Genomic DNA, 20,622 nt, shown 5'->3' with positions numbered 1-20,622 from the left:
AAAATAGCCGATGACTTCGGAACTTTTGGTCTGTAACCGAAACTGCTCGGCGTGCTCCTCCATAGAATCACCTTGTAAATAATATTTGGCAAGTTGAGAGAGATGGCAAATTTCTGACGTGACCTGAAATTATTAGGGAAGAATCCTTATCTAGTTGATCGCAAACTCGTGACGCGCAAAACTGATGCTATAAGCTTCTGCACGTGGTGATAAATCAAAATTGACGGTCTTAAATCTCGATTCATTCTAAAGATTATTCTTTTCTGATGTCCACTGGAAGTTATATATATGATGTCCTTGTAGTTAATCCCAGAAATCGACCATTAAGATTGGGGAGGGAAATGAGAATTTACAAAATTTCAGAAAAATGAGAATTTGTAAATTGGTAACCGGACTATCACCTGAAATGCAGAAACACCCTCGCCAGCAGATAACGCTCTTCCCGTACTCTCCAACGAATGGATTAATCTCTGCAAGCGTAGCTTCACAGCGCTGTCTCCCTCTCAGACGAAGGAAGCTCATCGAAGCAGCAATGGCGGCAGTCTCCGCATTCACTTTTGTCGCTGCTCCTCCCCGCTCAGCTCCCGCCCCTTCCCTCGTGAGCTTCTTCCCTCCCCAGAATCCTCAGTTCCGGGTCCTCAGGAGCGCCGACCGTTTCGAGCATTTGGCGCTGAGAGGGAGGTGCAGTCAGGGGAGGAGGAGAATGAGGAGGGTGGCGTCGGCCGAGGAAGAACCCGCAGAAGTCGCGGAAGAGCAGCCCGTCGTCTCTGTTCCCGTCTCCCCTTCCGACACCCTTACCATGTTCTTTCAAGTAAGCTCCTGCACCTGCCTGATGGCTCCTGTGGAGTCACCGTGTTCTCTGTTTAAAAGAAATCTTGAGCATTCTCTGGTTTTAGCTTAGAGGGAGAAAGCTCTGTGCTTGATGAAGTTGGCCTTACGATGGTCCGACAAAGGTTGGAATTTGGAGGGAAAGAGTTCCTTATCTGAGCTAGATGAGTAATTTCGTCTGAGCTGATGTTCGTTATGTAGCGAGGAGCTTTCGAGTTGTCAAGGATGAAAAATCTTACTTCCTGCAAACAGAATGCATCATGTTCTTTTACGGGACGGGAGTGTTCGGATATAGTCGATATATGACTATAAAGAAGCGGAGACGGTGCTCTTCAGTTCAGTATGTTTGAGCTAATTGTGCAAGTTCCGGTTAATCCGTGGAGCATGCTTCGATTTTGATGACGCAAATGAGCATGACTGGTGGTTCACTTTGGTGTATCCGATATGATCTGAACAGGGCTTGCAATGTTTCACTGTTTATATCCAAATGCTGTCCTTTATATTTGAATGAGTCGTTGGACTGATGATGAGAGATGTTAACCTGCGCTGCGTGGATATCTTATCCAAGATTGCATCGTTCTGTCTTGTATGTAGACGTACATGTTTAATAACAAAAGCCTCTTTGTTTTTCGCTTGTAGATGTAAATAATCGAGTTCTTTTCTTTCTCCCTTCTGCAGGCAGAGGGTTCAATGAATGAAAGTGGTATTCCTACAGTGTCAAAGGCATTAGAGGTAGGTTACAGTATCCAAACTTCTATAACTTTATGGCAACAATAATGAGATGTAAGTCAATTGTTCATTCATGTACTTCTATCAGCAGTGAGTTTTCACTGTCGTTCCACAAATGCTTATGGAGAGCCAATTAGACGGGGAGCAGGTGGTGGTTCAGCACATGGTTTGAATTAACTCTTTCAAAGTGGTTTTGATGAGCAGAAAATCTGCCAATCAAAGAGGCTCAAAAACAATATCCTCATCTCCTTTTGGCGACACTTGACAGTACGACCTTGGAAGAGAACCATTCTTCCTGTGTCCTAATGTTTCGGTTGTTACGGAGTATCTTTGTTTTGTTCTTTAGGCATTAAATTCATTGTACCCTTTGATCAGATGCTTTATTACTATTGTCATAGACTCATAGTCACAAATACCTTATAAGGGTCTGTCAACCAATGTCTTCTGATGTTTTCTCAATTCTTTTTAGGGAACCGAGGGCATTAGCGACTTGAAGGTCCAAGTTGTTGAAGGCATAGCTAGTGTCGAGGTAATCATAGAAGTAAAGCATGCTTACCCTCGTGTTTGTTGCTACTTGTCCTGCATTCATTTTTCTTTTGGATATAGACAAGAAGGACCCAGAACTTGATGGCTTTACTTTCTTATCGCTATGTTTAACTAATGCCATAATTCCTGAAAGCACAGTAGCTCATTTGAAGGCAATGTTTTCAATACTTCCTTCAAAATATCATACTTTTTTCCTTGTCTTGTTGTTTACAGCTAAGAAAGGAGACAACTATACAAGCAACAGGGGTGGCTTCCAGTTTGATTGAGGCCATACAGGGCGCGGGCTTCAAGTTACAAACATTGAATTTGAGCTTCGCGGATGAAGAAGAGATCCTCGTTTAAAGCTTATCTTCCAACTCTAAAACGTTAGACAAGGTGAGGTTTTGAATGTCTCTCCCAATTCTTGATATAATATAATCAACAACTCGAAACTGTCTCGTATGTTCCCATGTACAATAGGCTGAAGTTGAAGAGGTAGAGTGGAAAAGAAAATTCCCCGAACTTGTTACTGATTCTCTCTCTTATATGATCGATTACTGTTTATTTGAATCATGGTAAAATATCTCTTATGCATTAGGTAACTATGCTACCTGTGCGGCAAATATGTTATTAGGTGGCATTCTACTTTAGTTCACTCTGCTCATGAGAATCTGGCAATCGAAGATGCTGTCGACTACGGTCCAAGCAAATCACAATAAATCCTATCAAAATAAATTGTGAGGTTATTCCAACACGAAGGAGGTATTCCAAACTACCTGGTTTAGCCTTCCAAAAGTGGAAAAATATAAAGATGATAATACACAGACATTTTCCATCTTGCTCGAATCCAATTTGACTCATGCAATGGATGCTTGTAGGCCCATTTTTAATTCAGGTAGATCTAGTTAAGGGAAAACGAATATATATTTTTTATATACACACACACATGTATCTATGAATGTATCAAGCAAATCCAACTTATGTGGATGCATAGACCAATGTCGGAGCACAGGGAAATGCATGTGGCATCACATGGTTAGATTATTATATCAGAAGAATCCCACTGCCACTCTTCATGTTTATGACTATTTATATATCTTTAATAGGCACTTGTATGTAATGTGCATAGCCTGGCCTACGTGGTTCTGCAGATATACCAGAGGCAAAACGGGATCCGAAGGTTCGTGAATTGTTGAGGAGCCTGTGTCTGTGTCGAGAGTGGATGTTTGACGGGAATCAAGTGTTGTTGCTAGTTAGCTGATTCTTGATCTTTTCTGTCAACTGAGGGCTTGGGTCAGTTTCATGTCATCTTGACTGGGGCTTAAGATTGTATGCTATTCGGATTCGTGACCCTGAAAATAAACTCTTCAGGTACTGAAAGACCCGAAACATAAAATCAAGGGCTCATGGCATCTGCAATTTAGCTGTTCGTGCAAGCTAGACTATGTCAATCTTCAACATAAAATCTTCAGGAACTGGAAGACACGAAACTCGCATAGATCTACAATCAACGGAATGGTTTAGAATCGGGATTTTTGAACCTCTAGAACTTCCATGTCTAGATCCTAATGAACATCGAAAGTTAATCACCAGAATCTCCATCTTCACTATTCTCCTGCATTATCATCGCCATCGCGGGGAAACATTCACGGGGATCCCCCAGACACCTCCTCTCCCCTTCTTGTTAGAGAAGATGTATCGAGTCGCCTCCCGTGTTCCAGATTCAGACTCATATTACAACATGAATCGGGTCGATATAGAAAGTCGACAGGACCTAGGCTGATTAATGCTCGATACTTGATTAAATCCAGTCTCAGTCTCCGACGTCCCCAGTCAGTCCATGCTCAAGTTACCAAGCAGAGCCTCGCAGTTAACTTAGACAGCACACAAGTGGACCACTGGACCTGTTTGAGGAAACAGAGGGAAACCGGCACGCATGTAAGCTCTGATTTACTTACAGCACGTTACAAGTTGCTGCAGAACACAGAACAGAAGCCTCGGGCTACACCATGAACACACCCATAAACTAATACGGACACAACCGAACCAAATCTAAGATAAATATATTATGGTCCCGAGGACCGTTAGATGGATGGACAACGCCCCAGTGTGAAGCAGTCACCCCCCACCCAATCCGACGGTTCCAGGATCGTAGCGGCTCTCTCAAATCTGACTTACAGTGGCAGTGGGAAGACAAGATGATATTACTAAATTAGGGAAGACAGACATCGGAAAATGTGCCCAAGACTCAAGATTCCCTGCAGAGAGACAGCCATAACTTGGCCTCCCTTAAGCTGTCAAGCACCTCCCAACCCAAATTCAAAACCTTACTCGCTGTCTTTCTCTCTGCTCAGACCTCTATTTATACTCACTGAAAGCGTCACCTCCTTCCATCACTCGGTAGCTTCCTTTGTGTTTGCTCTGTCACAGCAATGGCTCCTAAAGCCATGGCTTTCCTGCTGGCCACTCTCCTCCTGCTCACCACCAAGGTTTAGTCCTCTCTCTCTCTCTCTCTCTGCGTGTTGGCTGTGAAGACTGGTAGTTGGTTGTTATAACGATATCGAAAATGCTATAGTGGCCACCTAGAGTATTCCATCCTTGTATTCGAAGCAAGTTTTTAATCAGTAATCGTGATCGGTTGCATACTTGTCTGTAGGTTTCTTCGAGTGATGAGAAACAAACTAACAAGATTAAGGTAAGGCGTTCTTTACATACCATTTCAATGCAAACTCTCGGTCACTTTAACTGGCAATTACTTATTCGTGTTAGTTGTTTGTCGGGGCCCTGGAATCACGAACCGGACATAAACTGATTGTCCATTCTATCCCAGCTCTGCTTTCAAACAACCTGTGTTGAGCTGATGAAAGTCTTCACTTTTTTGGTGAGACCCCTGGTATCTAATGAAGTCTTCACTTTTTATGCTGCAGGATCCTCCAGTCACAAATGGTCACCTGGGATTGGCCCCAGCTCATAGCCCGGCCAAGGCACCGGCATCGGCCCCTCAGCTGTCAGCAAAGCCCCCGACGAGCCCCGTGATGCCCCCAGTGAAGTCTAAAGCAGGTTGGACAAAACACCTATATACAACAGCACCCCTGCTCCTTTCTTCTTTGGGAAAATTATGTTTTGAGCCCTGGAGTGTTGCCTCTTAACCACATTCACCCCTGAAGTTGCAATGTCATGTTTGGTGAATTGCTTCACTCTGCGACTTGAAGTTTATATTGACACCGATCTGCATCCTAAAAGTTATGTTGGTCAATTTTATAACACGCCGATTATCAAGCACCATCTAACCAATTAACTGCAATACCATTACTGAGGTCAGTTTGTGCAAATGCATTCAGTTATCCCAGTAAAACTGATCCTAGAAGCCATTCCGAGGCTTCATACCGATGGTGCCTCATAGTATCATGGCTCCTGTCTAAGTCTTAATGTTTGGAAATCAGTGTGAAGTGGCACCGAAGGATGAATTTCACGGTGGTGCTTATTGCAATATTCAAAACTTCGGATTGCTAAATATTCCCAAACTTGAAACGACAGACTTCAAACAGGAAAAGAACAGAGACTTTTCTCTTTTTTATCACAATAATTGTTGTTTCAATTCTAGATTGCATCCCACTGTGTGACCGGAGGTGTCAGCTCCACTCGAGGAAGAGGCTGTGCATGAGGGCCTGCATGACATGCTGTGACCGCTGCAGGTGCGTGCCACCAGGGACGTACGGCAACCAGCAGATGTGCGGGAAGTGCTACACCAACATGACCACCCATGGCAACCGTATCAAGTGCCCCTGAACACAACAAATTATCATATCACATGTTTCTTCCTATGAAAGAATGAATCTGTGTTCTTCATTCATAATCTGTAATTCTTCTGTGCTTCTTCATGTTCTCATTTTGCTGAGGATCTATCCTCCGGAGGCCCCTGCTATAAATCTGGAAGGTTAGGGGTGTGGGAAATAAATTGTTTTCCATTCAACTCTAATGTATCAGAATCAGCAATGCAGAGTTTTTGTTCATCAATGCAGAATGCATGTTTATCCCGATTACGAATTTGAGTCGGGTATCTCACGTTTGTTTGAAAACATTTATGTCTAAAGGGAAAAGGAACAGTAACTCCGCCTAGGCTGATGGATAACTCCTCATCTTGCCATGAGTAGCGACTTCTATACGGTCTTCGTCAACTCCTGAATCACATTATGGATTACCACAATACATGTTTCCCTAGGTCCTTATGGACAAGACATGCCTATGTCACGTTGAAATCTTTTATCGTGTTTGATGATGTCTGCAGCATCATCAATGTTCTGAGAGAGCCACCGGCCCTTGCCAAGGGGAAATTGCAGCTAGGAAGAAGGCTTTGTCCGTTTCAGCCACACCAGAGACTTCTCTAACAAGGAAAGACTAGCTTTAAATTTACATGAAGGTACCACACAAAGTTCTTCGCCTCGCCCTTTGGGGCTTCAACTCTTACATAAAGTTCTTGCTTCGGGCCTTGGGCAATTCAAAAGTGGGAGAAAGTTTTTTACTAATGAATCGATATTCAAAATCATTCCATTCTGAATCATTTTCTCTATCAAAGGATTGGATCTTTTAAATTCTCATAAGATTCTCCTGGAACATCGCTTGATTAAGCACAGGCCGTCGATCCAGGAAAGATGAGTTTCAACCCATTGCTGCCTCAGCTGTGCTACCAGAGGCTCCAAAGTCGGAATAGGAGAACACTCAACTTGGGTTCGAACTCTTACCTGTGTCTTGGTGCCTCTCAACAGGGAGTGAGTCTACATCTTGTCTTCTGCAGCCACAGAAATCGCTTCAAGCATCAGTATCAGCAGAGCTGATTCCTGCATATTGACCATTTCTCATAAAATTTGGGAATCTTATACGTTTTGGGAAGTGTTTGGCGAAGTTCATCAAGTGACTGATTGCCTGAGGATTTGGAGAAGTATCTGTTCGACTTGTTTGAAGGATCCCCCAAGGCTCTTCATCGGATATTTTTTGAGACCAACATGGTAGCCTAATCTACCGAGACACTGCATTCATCGATGATTATGATGGCGAGCTGATGGTCCTGATTTGTCTCAAAAGTTGGAGGAATTACAACTAAACGACAGCGGAAACAAATGATACAATGACTTGCCACCGTAATTTTCGAGGAATGTTCATCAGCCAACACCAAAAAACAACATTCCTCCAGTTGGGAATTTTCTCCAAATTACATACAGGGGAATGGACACATTTGCCATGAACGAGCGACTGTATCTCGGGACAAGACAAGGAATCTCCTAGGTTTTTCCATTCATTGAGAGGGAATCCTCTTCACCACATCCAGACCGTACATCTATGTATAGAGGAGCTCTGGTATAGGCCGCAAACAGTGCAAGAAGACACAGAGCAAAGTTTCATCAGCCGATTCTTCGAGGCAGATCTTATACAAAATCTATCTCATACTTCTTATGCAAAAGTTTTCTCCTTTTCCGCCATCATCTGCAGTTGCTACACGACTTTCGCTTTGGCAGACGTCACTGCCACAGCCCCTGCACCTCAGACAAACGGTGCACCCTATGCCCTGATGCCATCTTCTCCGAGCTCGGCATTTGACCGGGCTTGTGGGTGCTGCCGTTTCATTCCTTCTCCTCGAGAAAATCGCTTGATACACGTGGGAGTTTTGGGGCCTTTTTTCCATTTGTGGGTCTTCTCACAGTCATGGCTAGAAGATTTAATAAAAGGCAGTTTCCATTGCATCGGTCTAGTTACCGTGCTCAAGTGGGTTTTTTTTTTATGAAAAATAGGAAACTTTGGAAGATTATACGTATGTGAAAAGTCTGTTGTTCCTCGAAATATGATGATAATATCTTTCGTATCTGCTTTGTGAAAGTTAATCTCGGTCCCATTGCGTTCATACGTCTTAATCAATGGCATTCATTGTCATTTGTCAATGAACGATGTCTCAGTTATCATGATTTATCAAGAACTAGCCAAGCAGTAAAGATTTCATTGACCTCTTTTTTCCACAAAAGCAAACTATGGAAGATACAGTCTGTATGCCTCAGATAAGAACATAATATACAAACAGGAGGGTTAGAAGAGTTACTACTCTTCATCCTTCTCCAGTTCCTCTCAGATTGTATTTCATCTTCTCGGTGTTCCACATCTAAGCCCAAAAGCTTGAAATCTCAATCCGAGTTGATTTGATACTGGGAAGAATCACATGTTGGCCGTCGATTCCCGTATTTCCTCCAAAGAGATGGACTGCACAAAAGGAACAGCTTACAGAGTGAGATCAGAGTTGAAGCCAAAACCACTGCATGCAGCTAATATTGAGAATATTAACCGAGGAAATAGAAGTATGTATGTGTAAACTAATAACCTGATCTGTGCCAGCGAAATCGTTTTCTGGAGTTAGGAAGAGCATACAATGGCACTCCTTTCTGTTGGAATGGAAATTGTTAATCATTCCGGAAGACTATAATTTAACAAGAACTTTAGAACAAATGGAGAAAAGCAATACATGGAGAAAAAGGATCGCACGCACAAACTTGTAACGGCAAGAATTAACATAGTACTGTGTGCTTTAGTCCCTAATAGCCCAAACTCTAAAATTGTAATCGATAAGAAGATTCCCAAGCAACGGCTGAATTTACCAGAATCTTCCATCCAATCATGGTAACCCAAGCAATTGGCTTTATAATGAGTGGCTATACGATGAGTTCCATAACAGGAAAAGAACGGAGTTCAGGTTGAGCATCCTATCCAACATCGTATCTCTCAACAGTCATCAAAATGCCATTTAAACTTCATTCAGGAAAAAAAAAAAAAAGAAATGAACATGGATATACCTCTCCCTCATTGGGACACAAGGACAGTTCCAGAAGCCCTGTGCTGCTTCTGCAGCTTTGTCATCATAGTGCCTGTGCCACAAATTTTCACCGCAAGTTATAAGTGGAATAATATATAAATAAATAAAATCCTATCCTGTTCTGGATTTTTGTGGAACTAGCAGGTTACAGTTATATCGAATATATTTACCTACATGGGCAAAGAGGGGCCCCAAGTGAATCTTTGTGATCAGCCAATCCCTGAGAAAAGACACCAAAACAGGAGTATTCATGATTTAGCAGACATACAAGAAATTGCAGGAATATGTAGGGAACAAAATGCCAAATCACTAAGCATCTAATTTTTATATAAATTGAGACACAGAGCCCTTCTCCTTTGAAAATTATGATTCAGCAAGACTATTGCTCTTTCCCTTCTTCAGTAAAAACGTTGTCAAACAGATTGTCACTCAGAGAGGACAGGAATGGCAGAACTATGAACATTATCAGGGAATAAAACTAATTGTTTCATGCAAAAAGCAGTAGTACATGAAGATATATTCTTGATTAATGTGTCAACAGCTAACAAATTATAGTTGAATGTACTGTAAGTTCATACAAATCGTAACTAACATGTCATAAAAAAAGTACCTTGATGACAACAGATGTCACGCCCTTATCGACACAGAAGTATGTTCCCGATCTGCGAGCATATTGCTCCGAGAACTTCCTCATTATCTCAACAGACTTATCCAAAGGCTCCACTGCACAACCCAAGAGGCAATTTAGGATTCAAATTGATCAAAATTCCCACAACTTGAAGCAGATATAGAGTGACTGAATTACTCAGCAGAGGGACCTCAAAGACTAGAATCAAATTCGTAAGGCAGTTCCGCTTCAGCCCTTCTCTTAACGAAGCTCCAAGTCATAGTTGTAACTATGATCATTTTCTATAATCAACATCACTATATTAAAGAGTTACTTATGAGATGATAAACTGGTTTCTTTCTTTCTTACTTCCCCTCTCCTCTTGTTTGGTAATATCGTCAATAACGTTGGAAGAGTTAAGTGTGCCGTGAACTTACTTCTCCATTTAGTTAGTAAATTTACTTCATACCCCTCAAAACTTGAACCCATTCAATCTGAAAGCAAGTTCCAATCACATGTAAAGAAAAAAGGAGCTATTTCAGCTAACTCTTTTTTTCATCATGCGTGCTGTAACTAATTACTTTCTTCATTTTATACCGGCAAAAGTTTCCCATCTGATGCTTCACTCAAACAACAAAGCCTGGAAAACTGAATCTTGCAAATTTAGGGGTTCGACGGGCTAAAACAAGAGAAAGAACTCCAAACCGGACAAGGGAAATCAAGAATTGCCCAACTAGGGATCTCATACTATTGCAAGATTGAGAAGAAAAGGGCAAAAGATGGCTGATGTAAACTTGCTTCGCACCCCTCAAAAGTCGAACCTATTCAATCGGAAAGCATATTCCAATCAAATATAAAGAAACAGAGCTATTTCAGCTAACTTCTTTTATCTTCACGCCTGCTGTAACTAATTATTTTCTTCATTTTCTACCGGCAAAAGCTTCCGATTCTTCACTCAAACAACGAAGCCCGGAAGAGTGAATCTTGCAAATTGAGGGGCTCGATGCCCGACGGGCTAAAACAAGAAGAACTCCGGACTAGACAAGGAAATCAAGGATTGCCCAAGTAGGGGGCTCAAACCTCATCCTATTGCAAGATTGGAGAAAGTTGCAGAAATCGGCTTACGAGAATATATTGATATTCAAGAAATGCTAAAAGGATTATAATTTTGATTCCAAATTGCCACCAAACACCCAAAATCTCAACAGGGCGACCGAGGGAAAAGGAGTTTCAAGACGGTCACCTTTGGCTCGGACGACGCAGCTGTGGCGGGAGCGGCCGAGACGGGGCGGCGCCAGGGCCGGCATGCCCACCGCAAAGGAGGAAGCTTGGAGTGTCATCGTTTCCTGCGCAGACTGAAGCCGAAGCTGCAATTCACAGAATGTTGGAGGCAAAATAAGACTCAGTGGTTGGGTTTTGTTTTTCCTTCCTTTTTTATTTTTTTATTTTTTCCTGATTTATTTTTCTCTTCGGGGAGGTTGAGATTTTATATGATTCATCTTTTTTGTTGGTGTTTTGTCTTATTATATGGTTTGGTTCGTTGCCCGCCACTTGTTGTAAATATCTGCCAAGAAGTTACTCAAACCACTCGATATCTTTATGCTCCTCCCCCGTCTGCTGGGCAAATATTGATGGATTGGACCGTGTTGGGAGCTTCTGCAGAATTCATTCCACGTATTCGGACGACAATTTCACGTAAACTTTTGTCGAAACACAGGGCGGCTCCATCGGTATTCTATTTTCCTTTTTCAAGAAGACGAAATTTTCGATAACGGTTATCGCCTTATCAGGATAAAAATATCACAGCTGATATTTTCCCGTGATGTCGGAAAGTGGAAATGTTACGTCGAAAGAAAAGGCCTATCCCGAAAAAAGAAAGGACCAGAGAAAACAACTGTTCGCATGTAAAATTACTGCAGCATCCTCTTTTGCTGGTAGTTCAGGTAAACGTACCTTCCAAACGATGAGAAGTGTCGCGGTCGATAATTTCCAGGACCAAACTTGGAGGGTTTTAGATGAAACCTCGGATTCCACGGCCTCCAAGAGGAGGAAAGAACTTTGCGACTCGATACTGTCTTCTGCGCAAGACTTAAGGGTATGATCAGACGCTCGAGAGATTGTCGACCTCGGCAGTCCGCAGAAATGGCTGAATTTCTTTGCTCTTTTATATGGGGGGAAGTATGCAAATCTCTGTTAAGACTTATAGGTTTTTCAGAGATCAGCATTTCAGCTACCCTACGAAGGGACTTTTAGCTATAACTACTTCTTTCAGCAGAAGTCCATATTTGATTTTTACATATGCAATTCCAGTTTGGCCATATGATTAATTAATGTACAATGTGTTGATGTTCACATGGAAATTCCAAGGGTTGACTGGCTTGTACGTGTGGTTATTTAATAAGAACACCAACCATTTCCTCGTTTGATAGGATTGGATCTGCAGATGGTGGAAAATTCAGTCACATGTAGGAGGATGGATGATCACTGAGCAACTTTGTAACCGATCTGGAAGTGCTCTCATTGTCTTCGAATAAGTGTACGCCGTGACATGGTCCTAGAGACGGCTTCTTTCCGATCTTATGATGAAGAAGAAAATGATGACAAGTATGGAGGTTTATTCAGGGAATAGGAAATACGAAATTGACATGCCACTTTCATTATGCACAGTTAGAACGATATACAGATAGAAGAAATGGTTTTATTGCTCAGGAACAAGACATTGCCATTATTTACAATGATCAACTTCATTTGCCCCGACCCCTGCACCGAACGATGACTTTAATTATCATAGCAGCCATACCATATAAGCCAGAGATCCCAATCTCATTTATACGTATAACAGATTCGAATCTCATATTGAATCTCATTTACTGGACAGAGTCAGGATTGTTTCTGTAAGAGGCAAAGTAGAAACAGCATAAGTAACAAGGAGAAGAACTTTAATTAATAAGATCTATTGTGTTCATTCTAATGGAAATCAGGTTACGAGCATAGCAGAACTTACGTCTTTGGGTGCAGATACTGCTCGGGTGTGAGAGGTTTCGGGCCACCAAACCAATCTATCAAGAATATGTTCTCAATCTCTAACTTAAAGAACTGGAACTTGTGACTCTTCGGCCATGCTGCAAATTTTGGAAACAGTGAGGTGACTTTTCACGATAGAGAAATATACAAAACGAAGGAAGTTTTCTGTCACATATAGTTACTTTTCATCTCAGGATGCTTGGTGAACAAGGCACTTTTAGCATATTGTGCTTCATCGGACTTTTCCTCAACTATCTTCAACTGCAATAGCAGATCCAAATGCAAAAAAATATCTCGTCAACCCATTCCCAGCTTTAGAAAATAAAAGGCTGCGAACTGGGATCCTAGGAAGAAAATTTTTTCTTTTTTTAATTGACCTGATTAAGTTAAGTTATTTTCCAAGTTCTAAGCAAATGTTAGTAGGTTTCAGGACCCACCTTTCCAGTAAGTGTTAGTTTTGCACATGTTGGGTTCTCGGGATCGATCTTGCCACAGGTTCCTAATGGGTACTCACTGACTGTGAGTGAAGCCCTGCCGTCCTTCAAAGCATTTTTTGCAGTCGGGTCAAGAGCGGTCAAGTAGAAGTAGGGGATGCCCCTGCCCTCATTCGGTGACCCATCACTGAAGGAAACCACATTCCTGAACGAAAATACAAGGAAGTGTTACACCAGTTCCATAGCTAGTTCCCAAGGAAGTTGACTGCAGGAAATGATTCAAGGCAAACTCTTTTGTCCCCGTGGATTTAAGATGAAATGAATGTGTTACGACCAAAAGAAATTTCAAACTCGGCTTTGGCATAGTATTATGATAGATAGCTTTTAGCATGTAACCAAGCTGTCGATAGTCAAAGGAAAAAGCCTCGTCGCGACTAAGTATCGTAAGAGAGTCCCTTCCCAATTTCATAAACCAAACATGAAATTTTCACTAATATCCTCTCAATCTGCTGATAATTCGAATTTCATCTTCCGTCAAATAGTTGAAAGAGCCATCTAGGTGTTAAATCGATATGCTTAATCATCCATTGATTCCCACACAAAATAACCAAACTATTATAACGCCGATGCAATTACATCACCTAATTTACGAGAAAGCCAAAACTATTATCGCGTAACAAGAAACTCACCCGAATGGGGCTCCACCCAGCTCACTGGAGATGGTACTGCAGAAACAGAAAAGCAACTCAATCTTAAGTTCACGATAAAAGACATGAAGAACATAAGAACAGCTCAATCAAGAATAAACCCCTTTGTCAACTATATATATCCAGCCATTAGCCGATACCAATGAAAGATTCAACTGAAGCAGAGCAATGGGTCTTCTAATCAGCAGAAAGCAAAAGATTCAATTCACCAAAATCCTTTCTTTTCCAAATTACAGAGATAAAGAATCGGAAGCAGAGAAAGGCTTTACTTTAAGACGCCCCACGAATTCTGGGCGACCAGCCACCGGGCAGTTGCGGCGGCGTTTCTGGGGTCGGGTTTGGAGACTGAGAGCGGCCGGCCCTGCACGGATTCTCGAAACCCCACAACCAAGAAGATCAAGCAGAGCAAGAAACTGACGGGTTTCATGACTCGTTAACGGTGGGATTAGATACACGGCGTGGACTGATCGCTGATGATAGGATGAGGAGGCAATGAACCGCAGAAAGAGGAAATGAACCAAATTTATTGAACAGGGGAAGGCCGACCGACCAAGCAAGTCAATGGTCGGAAAATTTGTCCGGTCGAAAGAGCCATCGAACTATCGATAATTTTCAATTTGGTCCTCTAGTTTTAGAACATCCCATGAATAATAATAACAATGAATTTAGTTTGTAAAAGGAAACTCGTATGAAATGAAGGACTATTCAAGAACATTATTAAATGGGAAGGGAACTTAATAGGAATGAATCAAAAGTTTTAATTCTACGATTGATTGATTAGTATAGACATCAATAATTCTAAATTGGATCAGTTTTTCCTCAATAAATAAGTGTTTGGGCCAATAGAATCCTCCCTAAGGCAGAAATAGATGGAGAGATGACAAAAATCCTGTACTTTCCATTACAAAACCAATAAACCGAAAATGGATTGGTTATTTTGTGAAAGATTTTTGGTCCTATAGAAAGTGGAATTTGCACATGCGGAAATTATCAGGTAATTGGAGATGAAAAAGAAGACTTGAAATTTTGTGAACAATGCATAATCGAATTTGTTGATTCTCGGATACGAATATATCAAATGGGATAAAGAATTTAAAAAGAAAGGTCTTTTATCCCTGTCATATTGACTCATTTCTTCACTAGGAAAAAGTTTTGTATGCAACGGTAATACAATGTGATAATGCTACAAGTCAATAAAAGTTTGTTATTTTGATTTTTAGTACGTAAAAAAATCTATTGTTGACAAAATTAATTCGTTGTTGATAAAAATAATATTTTTTATGTGTCTTGTGGCATAATCCTACGTAGTACTATCATTGCACACAAGACATTCTCCTTGATTGGACTCACCTTCCGTTTGGATTGAGAGGGATAGATAGGAAAAGAAAAGGGAGGGGAGGGAAGAGCGTTTTTACATCATAAAAACTAATCTACTTCTATCGAAAGAAGGGCATTTTAATTTTGAATGATTTTTTTTCCGATCTAATTGATTGTTTAGTTAATTCCAGAGGTGTTGCATGCAAAATAATCTATATACTAGGGCATTATACCGGCACTGTGGGTCGGAAAAAAATTTCATCAAGTTTTTTATTTATCATAATAGTGTGTGTAATGACCAATGTAGAATATAATTGAAATTAATGACGATTCTAGTTATATTTAAAAATCATAAATTTCAAGATTGGGAGAGATTTATCCCTTAATAGGTCGACCTCGTTCAAATCTAGATTAATTAGATTCAGTAGACTTCTGAATATCAAGTGATACACATCGAAAAAATCACAAATAAAAAGATGCTACTTAAATCACTGACAACCTGATATGGGTTAAACGTAGGTTATTTTTAGGTGAGTCGGCACTTATTATCCTTAGGTAAGACCTCAAGTGCGAGTCTTTCGATTAGAAAGAACTTATGATCGGGAGAGGTTTATCCTTTAGTGTGTCAATGACCTCGCTCGAATTTAGATTAATTGGACTTAATGGACTTTTGAATATCAAGTGTGCACATGGAAAAAATAGTTATATACCTAAATTTAGGTGAGTTGGCGCTTGTTATCCTTAGGGAATGTCTCAAGTACGAGTCTTGTTACCGAAAATAATTTATGATTGGGAGAGATTTATTTCTTAGTGGGTGAAAGACATCGCTTGAGTCTAGATTGATTGGACCTAGTGGACTTTCAAATATCAAGTGTGCATAAGGGAAACAAATATTTATATACCTAAATTTAATAAAAATTAAAAAATGTAGATTTTTTTAAAGGAATGACAGGTTTTGTTATCGAAAAGAATTTACGATCATGAGAGGTTTATCCCTTAGTAGGTAAGCGACCTAGCTCGAATCTAGATTGCTTGAACTTAGTGGACTTTTGAATATAAAGTGTGCACACAAGTAAAAATATTTATTATGCCTAAATTTAATAAAAGTTTAGAATTGTTTTTTTTAGAAGGGAGGGGGGTGTGGGTGGGTTGAGGGTGGGAAAACCTACCCCACTCGCCCCCTCCTCCATTCAACCAACAAGAGTTTTAGTGTATTTATAAGATATAATATATATATATATATATATATAATATAAAGTGAAGTTACGGTGAGCCTTGCCAGATAACATTAGAAAACTCGAATTGCAAATGAAATTTTCTTGGATTTTAAAATTTTACATTTTTTTAATAAGAAGGTTTTATTTTAATTTTTCTAAAGATATATTATATGATAAAATCCGATTCTATTAATCTTTTATAGATATGATGATTATTACACTTTCACTGTGACTCATTATATTATATATATAGATTTTAGAAACAAATATAGCACATCTGTCTACCAAAGAAGGAGCCCACAGTCTTCCAATAAAACTAGAAGCCCTAAGAACAAAGGCTTTGGAAAACAACTGAGCAAACAAATCAAGGTAGCGCTTGCATAGACTCTCCAATCCTCCATCAACATCTATTTCTTCGATTAATGTATAGATTTTTTTTAATGTTGACTTATGTATTACTTTTTCTCTTTGATTTTTTAGCACATCTTACAATTTATTGGGTGAGCTATCACTTGAAAAAGATTTGTGGAACATAAAAGTAATATCTATAATGTCTTACAAAATATTTTATTATTTATTGCAATATTCTATATTGAATATGATAAATAAAATAATATTCCTTTCCACAAAAAAAAAACTAATATTCCCAAACTAATAGTTTATATTTTTCAAAGCAATATAATTTGTGGGACCGTTGTTAATTTCTTGATTTTTTAGCACCTTCCAAAAATGAACTTTTAATTTATTTTAAAATTTTAAAATATATAGATATAGATTTGTGGGAACAATCACTATTTTGTAGATTATTTTAACTTTCTATAATTTTTTAATTTTTAACATTTTGAATCAGTCTAATTTGTGAGACTAGTTATTATTTTCTTGATCTTTTTAGCATTTTTTAGAAAATAAATTTTATTTTTTAAAATTTAAAATATGTAGATTTGTGTGACCCGTCATTATTTTCTTCATATTAACTTCCTTTAAAAAATAATTTTTTAAAATTATATGATTTGTGAAATCGATTGTTATTTTCTCTATTCTTTTTCAGCATCTTTTAGAAAATAATTTTTGGATTCTTAAATTTTTCAAAACATATAGATATAGATTTTTATGATCTACACAAATATTGCAAATATAGATATTTTGTATAAGACGTTATAGATATGATGTGTTACATTAACCCGTGAGTCACATAAACTATTATGTATGTGAAATTTGAATAGGATTTTCTATAAAAATATATCATATTTGTGTTTTCCAAGATCAATTATCATATTTGCTTTTCATAAAAATAAATCAGATCATGATTTTATATAGATATGATTTGTTATCATATCTATCTATAAAAGTAGAAAATGTTTTCTACCATATCAGACATATATCTAATATATACTTTTAATGATGGTAATTTACGAGTTATAAAATTTCCAAACACATACATAATATATAATAATATTGAAAAAGCATAAAAATCAAATATGTACGATTTCGTGTAACGCACGGGCTCTAGGACTACTATTATTATTAGTAGTAGTAGGATCAGCAGCAGTAGTAGTGGTAGTAGTAATTCTAATAATAGTAGTAGTAGTAGTAGTAGTAGTAGTAGTAGTAGTAGTAGTAGTAGTAGTAGTAGTAATAATAATAATAATAATAATAATAATAATAGGAAATTCAATTTTGCTAGAAGCAAACCAAGGACCATTTTGGTTAATCTTTTTCAAGTAGATACTATTCAATAATTCTCAATGGCTCCTCACACTTTTAAAATATTATGAATATATTTTTTCGATAGATAAACATATCTTGATAAAAAAATATACTTCTTTTTATTATATAACTGATGACGTGACATCGCGAGAAAACCCCGTTTTATATTTTTAAGTTATGGAGGCAGATTAACAAGGCTTGTTGTATTTGGAAAGTCGGGTACAAGAATAAACATCCTCTTTTTCTTTTTCTTTTTTTTTTTTGCTCGGCGAATAAACGTCCTCTTCCCCAAAGCAAAATCGTAATTTGATCAGCACATTGCATGCACAGGTTGAACATACTATTACTACTAGTATGACAACCGATGCTACGCACCGGCACCATCATCTTATTTTTCATTACCGTTAATAATATTTAATTTTATAAGTTGATTAATTACAATTTTAAAATTTAATAAACTCATAGTAGTTTAAGGAACTTAATAGTAGAAATTATTAAGACAATAAAGGGAGAAGATAATTTAGATTACTCAGAAGAATTCTTAAAAAGTTCAAATAAGAAAAAAAACCGAGAAGTGATTAATTAAATTTCAAAAATTCTTTTTTCAAAAAAATGATAAACAATTTTAAAAATAAAATAAAATAATTTAAAATTCATACATTACCTAACTATGAAATAAATAAATGTGACAAAATTAACTAAAGTTTATTATTTTGTACGGTAAAATTTAGAGAAAAAGTGAACATATACATTAATATTATTTACTTCATAGTTAAGTAAATGCATATGTTATTATATTATTTTATAATATTGTTATTTGCTTCATCATTGAATAATGTATATATTATTGCATTATTTTATATAAAAATTTCAGAAGAAATTTTTTAATTTTATATAATAAAAATAAAATACTTAATTTGTATAATAAAACAAAATGGCAATATGAATGCACTTATTGCTTTCATGTTTTTATTCATCGAAAGTCTAATAGAATATATTAGAATTAAAATAAATTTATTAAATATAATAAAGAATTTACTTATTATATTATTTTACAATATTATTATTTGCTTCATCATTGATATATATTATTGCATTATTTCATCATTGCTTCATCATTGATGCCCCAGCTCTGAATGAGGAGAACTTATAGACGGGCTCCATAGAATTGCTGCAAGCACTCTGCCTTGTGAAGGCTGGTGCGGCTATTTGCAGGTGAGCAGAACTCTCTTATCGAGTAGCAAGGCAGCGAGACTCCATCCCAGACACTGAGACTATTCAGAGCTGGGGCATCGATTACGATCTTGTAGTTAAGCCTCGAACATTTTACTAAGTGAATGTGTAGCCTCCTCAGAGTCGATGAAGAAAGGAAGAATTCCTCTTCTACTTGATAAGGTGGAGGTGGGCCAGGTTCTAGATTCACTAGTTCCGGAAGATCTGCAAATACTTCACCGAGCTCATCCGCAACATTGTTTTCTGCTTCTCGACCCACAAAAAGCTTTCCATATATCGAGAGCTCTTCTATCCTCAGACATCCCAAGAGAAACCTCTCCACGAGATGTCGGTTCCGGTAATCAAGTGAAATGTGAAGGGCCTTGAGCCTTGGGAGATCGATAGCAATGTAATTGCTGAGTGTGAAGTAGCAGTTTAGCTTCAGGACCACCAGACTTTGGTGACTGAATATCTCAGGGGGCAACATCAGAGGCTTTTCCTGTTCGAATGAGATTTCGATCCTCACGCCTGTCACATGCTTCGTGACCGCAAGGTGTATCCACCAATTCAAATGCGACAGATCCCGCCTGCGCAACCCTTTGAAGGAGAGCTTCTGATTCTTCACGGCCTCGTGCATATCCAACATTTGATTGGAGTCCCTGTAAACACAACCGAAGTTCTTTTGGATAGCAGACCCCTTGAATAGATATTATTTTGGGATAACCACAACAATCAACACCGTCCGATAAATAAAATCGAACTAAATGTAATTAAGAGACAGAGATAGTAACATCGCAGCCACAGCGAAGGGGCCGGAGCAAGTAATTTATCCAAATACTAAAATCAGATATCTAATTAAAAGATACTATTCGTATCTGAATCAAATATCAAATCCAACATTGAATCTTTAAATGCATATTAACTATCTGGTCGAATACTATCTCCAATCCAAATACTAAAATCAGATATCTAATTAAAAGATACTATTCGTATCTGAATCAAATATCAAATCCAACATTGAATCTTTAAATGCATATTAACTATCTGGTCGAATACTATCTCCAATCATTTTGAATTCCTAACGTAGTATATCTAAAGGAGGCCAAAATTTAATTATCCGAAAGCTACTCGCATATCCAAAAGAAACATGAAAAAAAAAAAGATCAGACGGGAAGAGAGGAGAAAATTATCGCTGTCATTCTCTTATTTTCACCGAGCCACTATTTTAGTCACAAAATTAATTTTGTCACCAATATGACCCAAACGTAAGCATTCAGTCCATCAATTTAATCCCGTCGTCAATGCCTATAACGGAGCTCTGATGTGGAGCCTTGCTAGACAAAACGGAAAATATATATATTTATTTAGGCTTCTCAAAACGATCTTGTTGTGGCAATTTTTACATTTTTAAAAAAAAAATTAGATGAAGGGGGCAGACCGTCCGCGCTTTTTATTTTTTTTC

The 20,622-nt window shown here is 38.4% G+C and overlaps 4 protein-coding genes across 7 annotated transcripts; 2 read left to right on the top strand and 2 right to left on the bottom strand.

Moving 5' to 3' along the window:
* Positions 1 to 391: 391 nt before the first annotated feature.
* LOC116214938 lies at positions 392 to 3,511 on the top strand. 2 transcript variants are annotated; one of them, XM_031550460.1, is made up of 5 exons: positions 392 to 811; positions 1,507 to 1,560; positions 2,027 to 2,086; positions 2,317 to 2,478; positions 3,234 to 3,511. In XM_031550460.1, the coding sequence occupies exons 1-4, from the start codon at positions 407 to 409 to the stop codon at positions 2,443 to 2,445; spliced, it is 648 nt and encodes a 215-aa protein (XP_031406320.1). In that variant the 5' UTR covers positions 392 to 406; the 3' UTR covers positions 2,446 to 2,478; positions 3,234 to 3,511. The 2 variants fall into 2 exon arrangements, with proteins under 2 accessions (XP_031406320.1, XP_031406321.1); XM_031550461.1 differs by having other exon boundaries at positions 3,189 to 3,511.
* A 691-nt stretch (positions 3,512 to 4,202) lies between these two features.
* Positions 4,203 to 6,142, top strand: LOC116214943 (gibberellin-regulated protein 14-like). Its single transcript, XM_031550467.1, has 4 exons — positions 4,203 to 4,571; positions 4,739 to 4,777; positions 5,010 to 5,142; positions 5,687 to 6,142. Exons 1-4 carry the CDS (start codon positions 4,515 to 4,517, stop codon positions 5,869 to 5,871), a joined length of 414 nt encoding a protein of 137 aa, XP_031406327.1. The 5' UTR covers positions 4,203 to 4,514; the 3' UTR covers positions 5,872 to 6,142.
* Positions 6,143 to 8,039: 1,897 nt separating this feature from the next.
* Positions 8,040 to 11,678, bottom strand: LOC116214942 (ferredoxin-thioredoxin reductase catalytic chain, chloroplastic). Its single transcript, XM_031550466.1, has 7 exons — positions 11,496 to 11,678; positions 10,786 to 10,909; positions 9,546 to 9,658; positions 9,106 to 9,155; positions 8,916 to 8,987; positions 8,447 to 8,507; positions 8,040 to 8,328 (listed from the first exon to the last, which is right to left on the bottom strand). The coding sequence occupies exons 2-7, from the start codon at positions 10,880 to 10,882 to the stop codon at positions 8,284 to 8,286; spliced, it is 438 nt and encodes a 145-aa protein (XP_031406326.1). The 5' UTR covers positions 10,883 to 10,909; positions 11,496 to 11,678; the 3' UTR covers positions 8,040 to 8,283.
* A 487-nt stretch (positions 11,679 to 12,165) lies between these two features.
* Positions 12,166 to 14,222, bottom strand: LOC116214941 (protein CREG1). Of its 3 annotated transcripts, none has more exons than XM_031550463.1 (6): positions 13,977 to 14,222; positions 13,690 to 13,725; positions 13,004 to 13,205; positions 12,749 to 12,827; positions 12,547 to 12,664; positions 12,166 to 12,302 (listed from the first exon to the last, which is right to left on the bottom strand). In XM_031550463.1, exons 1-6 carry the CDS (start codon positions 14,132 to 14,134, stop codon positions 12,287 to 12,289), a joined length of 609 nt encoding a protein of 202 aa, XP_031406323.1. In that variant the 5' UTR covers positions 14,135 to 14,222; the 3' UTR covers positions 12,166 to 12,286. The 3 variants fall into 3 exon arrangements, with proteins under 3 accessions (XP_031406323.1, XP_031406322.1, XP_031406324.1); XM_031550462.1 differs by having other exon boundaries at positions 12,169 to 12,434; positions 13,977 to 14,220; XM_031550464.1 differs by lacking the exon at positions 12,166 to 12,302 and having other exon boundaries at positions 12,543 to 12,664; positions 13,977 to 14,221.
* Positions 14,223 to 20,622: the final 6,400 nt, after the last annotated feature.

Source organism: Punica granatum, chromosome 7, assembly GCF_007655135.1.
Source record: "Punica granatum isolate Tunisia-2019 chromosome 7, ASM765513v2, whole genome shotgun sequence".
Classification (NCBI taxonomy): domain Eukaryota; kingdom Viridiplantae; phylum Streptophyta; class Magnoliopsida; order Myrtales; family Lythraceae; genus Punica; species Punica granatum.
Note: the sequence above shows the minus strand (reverse complement) of the source record. Positions and strands in the feature narration are given on the sequence as shown.

Bases quoted from the DNA above. Each gene is read 5' to 3' on its own strand.
- LOC116214943 (XM_031550467.1), top strand. From the start codon at position 4,515: ATGGCTCCTAAAGCCATGGCTTTCCTGCTGGCCACTCTCCTCCTGCTC. The intron at 4,572-4,738 runs GTTTAGTCCTCT...ACTTGTCTGTAG, and splicing joins TCCTCCTGCTCACCACCAAG to GTTTCTTCGAGTGATGAGAA. The intron at 4,778-5,009 runs GTAAGGCGTTCT...TTTATGCTGCAG, and splicing joins AACAAACTAACAAGATTAAG to GATCCTCCAGTCACAAATGG.
- LOC116214942 (XM_031550466.1), bottom strand. From the start codon at position 10,882: ATGACACTCCAAGCTTCCTCCTTTGCGGTGGGCATGCCGGCCCTGGCG. The intron at 8,988-9,105 runs GTAAATATATTC...TTTGTGGCACAG, and splicing joins GCCCCTCTTTGCCCATGTAG to GCACTATGATGACAAAGCTG. The intron at 8,508-8,915 runs GTATATCCATGT...CCATTCCAACAG, and splicing joins TGTGTCCCAATGAGGGAGAG to AAAGGAGTGCCATTGTATGC.
- LOC116214941 (XM_031550462.1), bottom strand. From the start codon at position 14,134: ATGAAACCCGTCAGTTTCTTGCTCTGCTTGATCTTCTTGGTTGTGGGG. The intron at 13,726-13,976 runs GTAAAGCCTTTC...CTGTTTCTGCAG, and splicing joins AATTCGTGGGGCGTCTTAAA to TACCATCTCCAGTGAGCTGG. The intron at 12,435-12,546 runs GTAAGTTCTGCT...TGCCTCTTACAG, and splicing joins CAGTATCTGCACCCAAAGAC to AAACAATCCTGACTCTGTCC.
- LOC116214938 (XM_031550460.1), top strand. From the start codon at position 407: ATGCAGAAACACCCTCGCCAGCAGATAACGCTCTTCCCGTACTCTCCA. The intron at 1,561-2,026 runs GTAGGTTACAGT...AATTCTTTTTAG, and splicing joins CAGTGTCAAAGGCATTAGAG to GGAACCGAGGGCATTAGCGA. The intron at 2,087-2,316 runs GTAATCATAGAA...TGTTGTTTACAG, and splicing joins AAGGCATAGCTAGTGTCGAG to CTAAGAAAGGAGACAACTAT.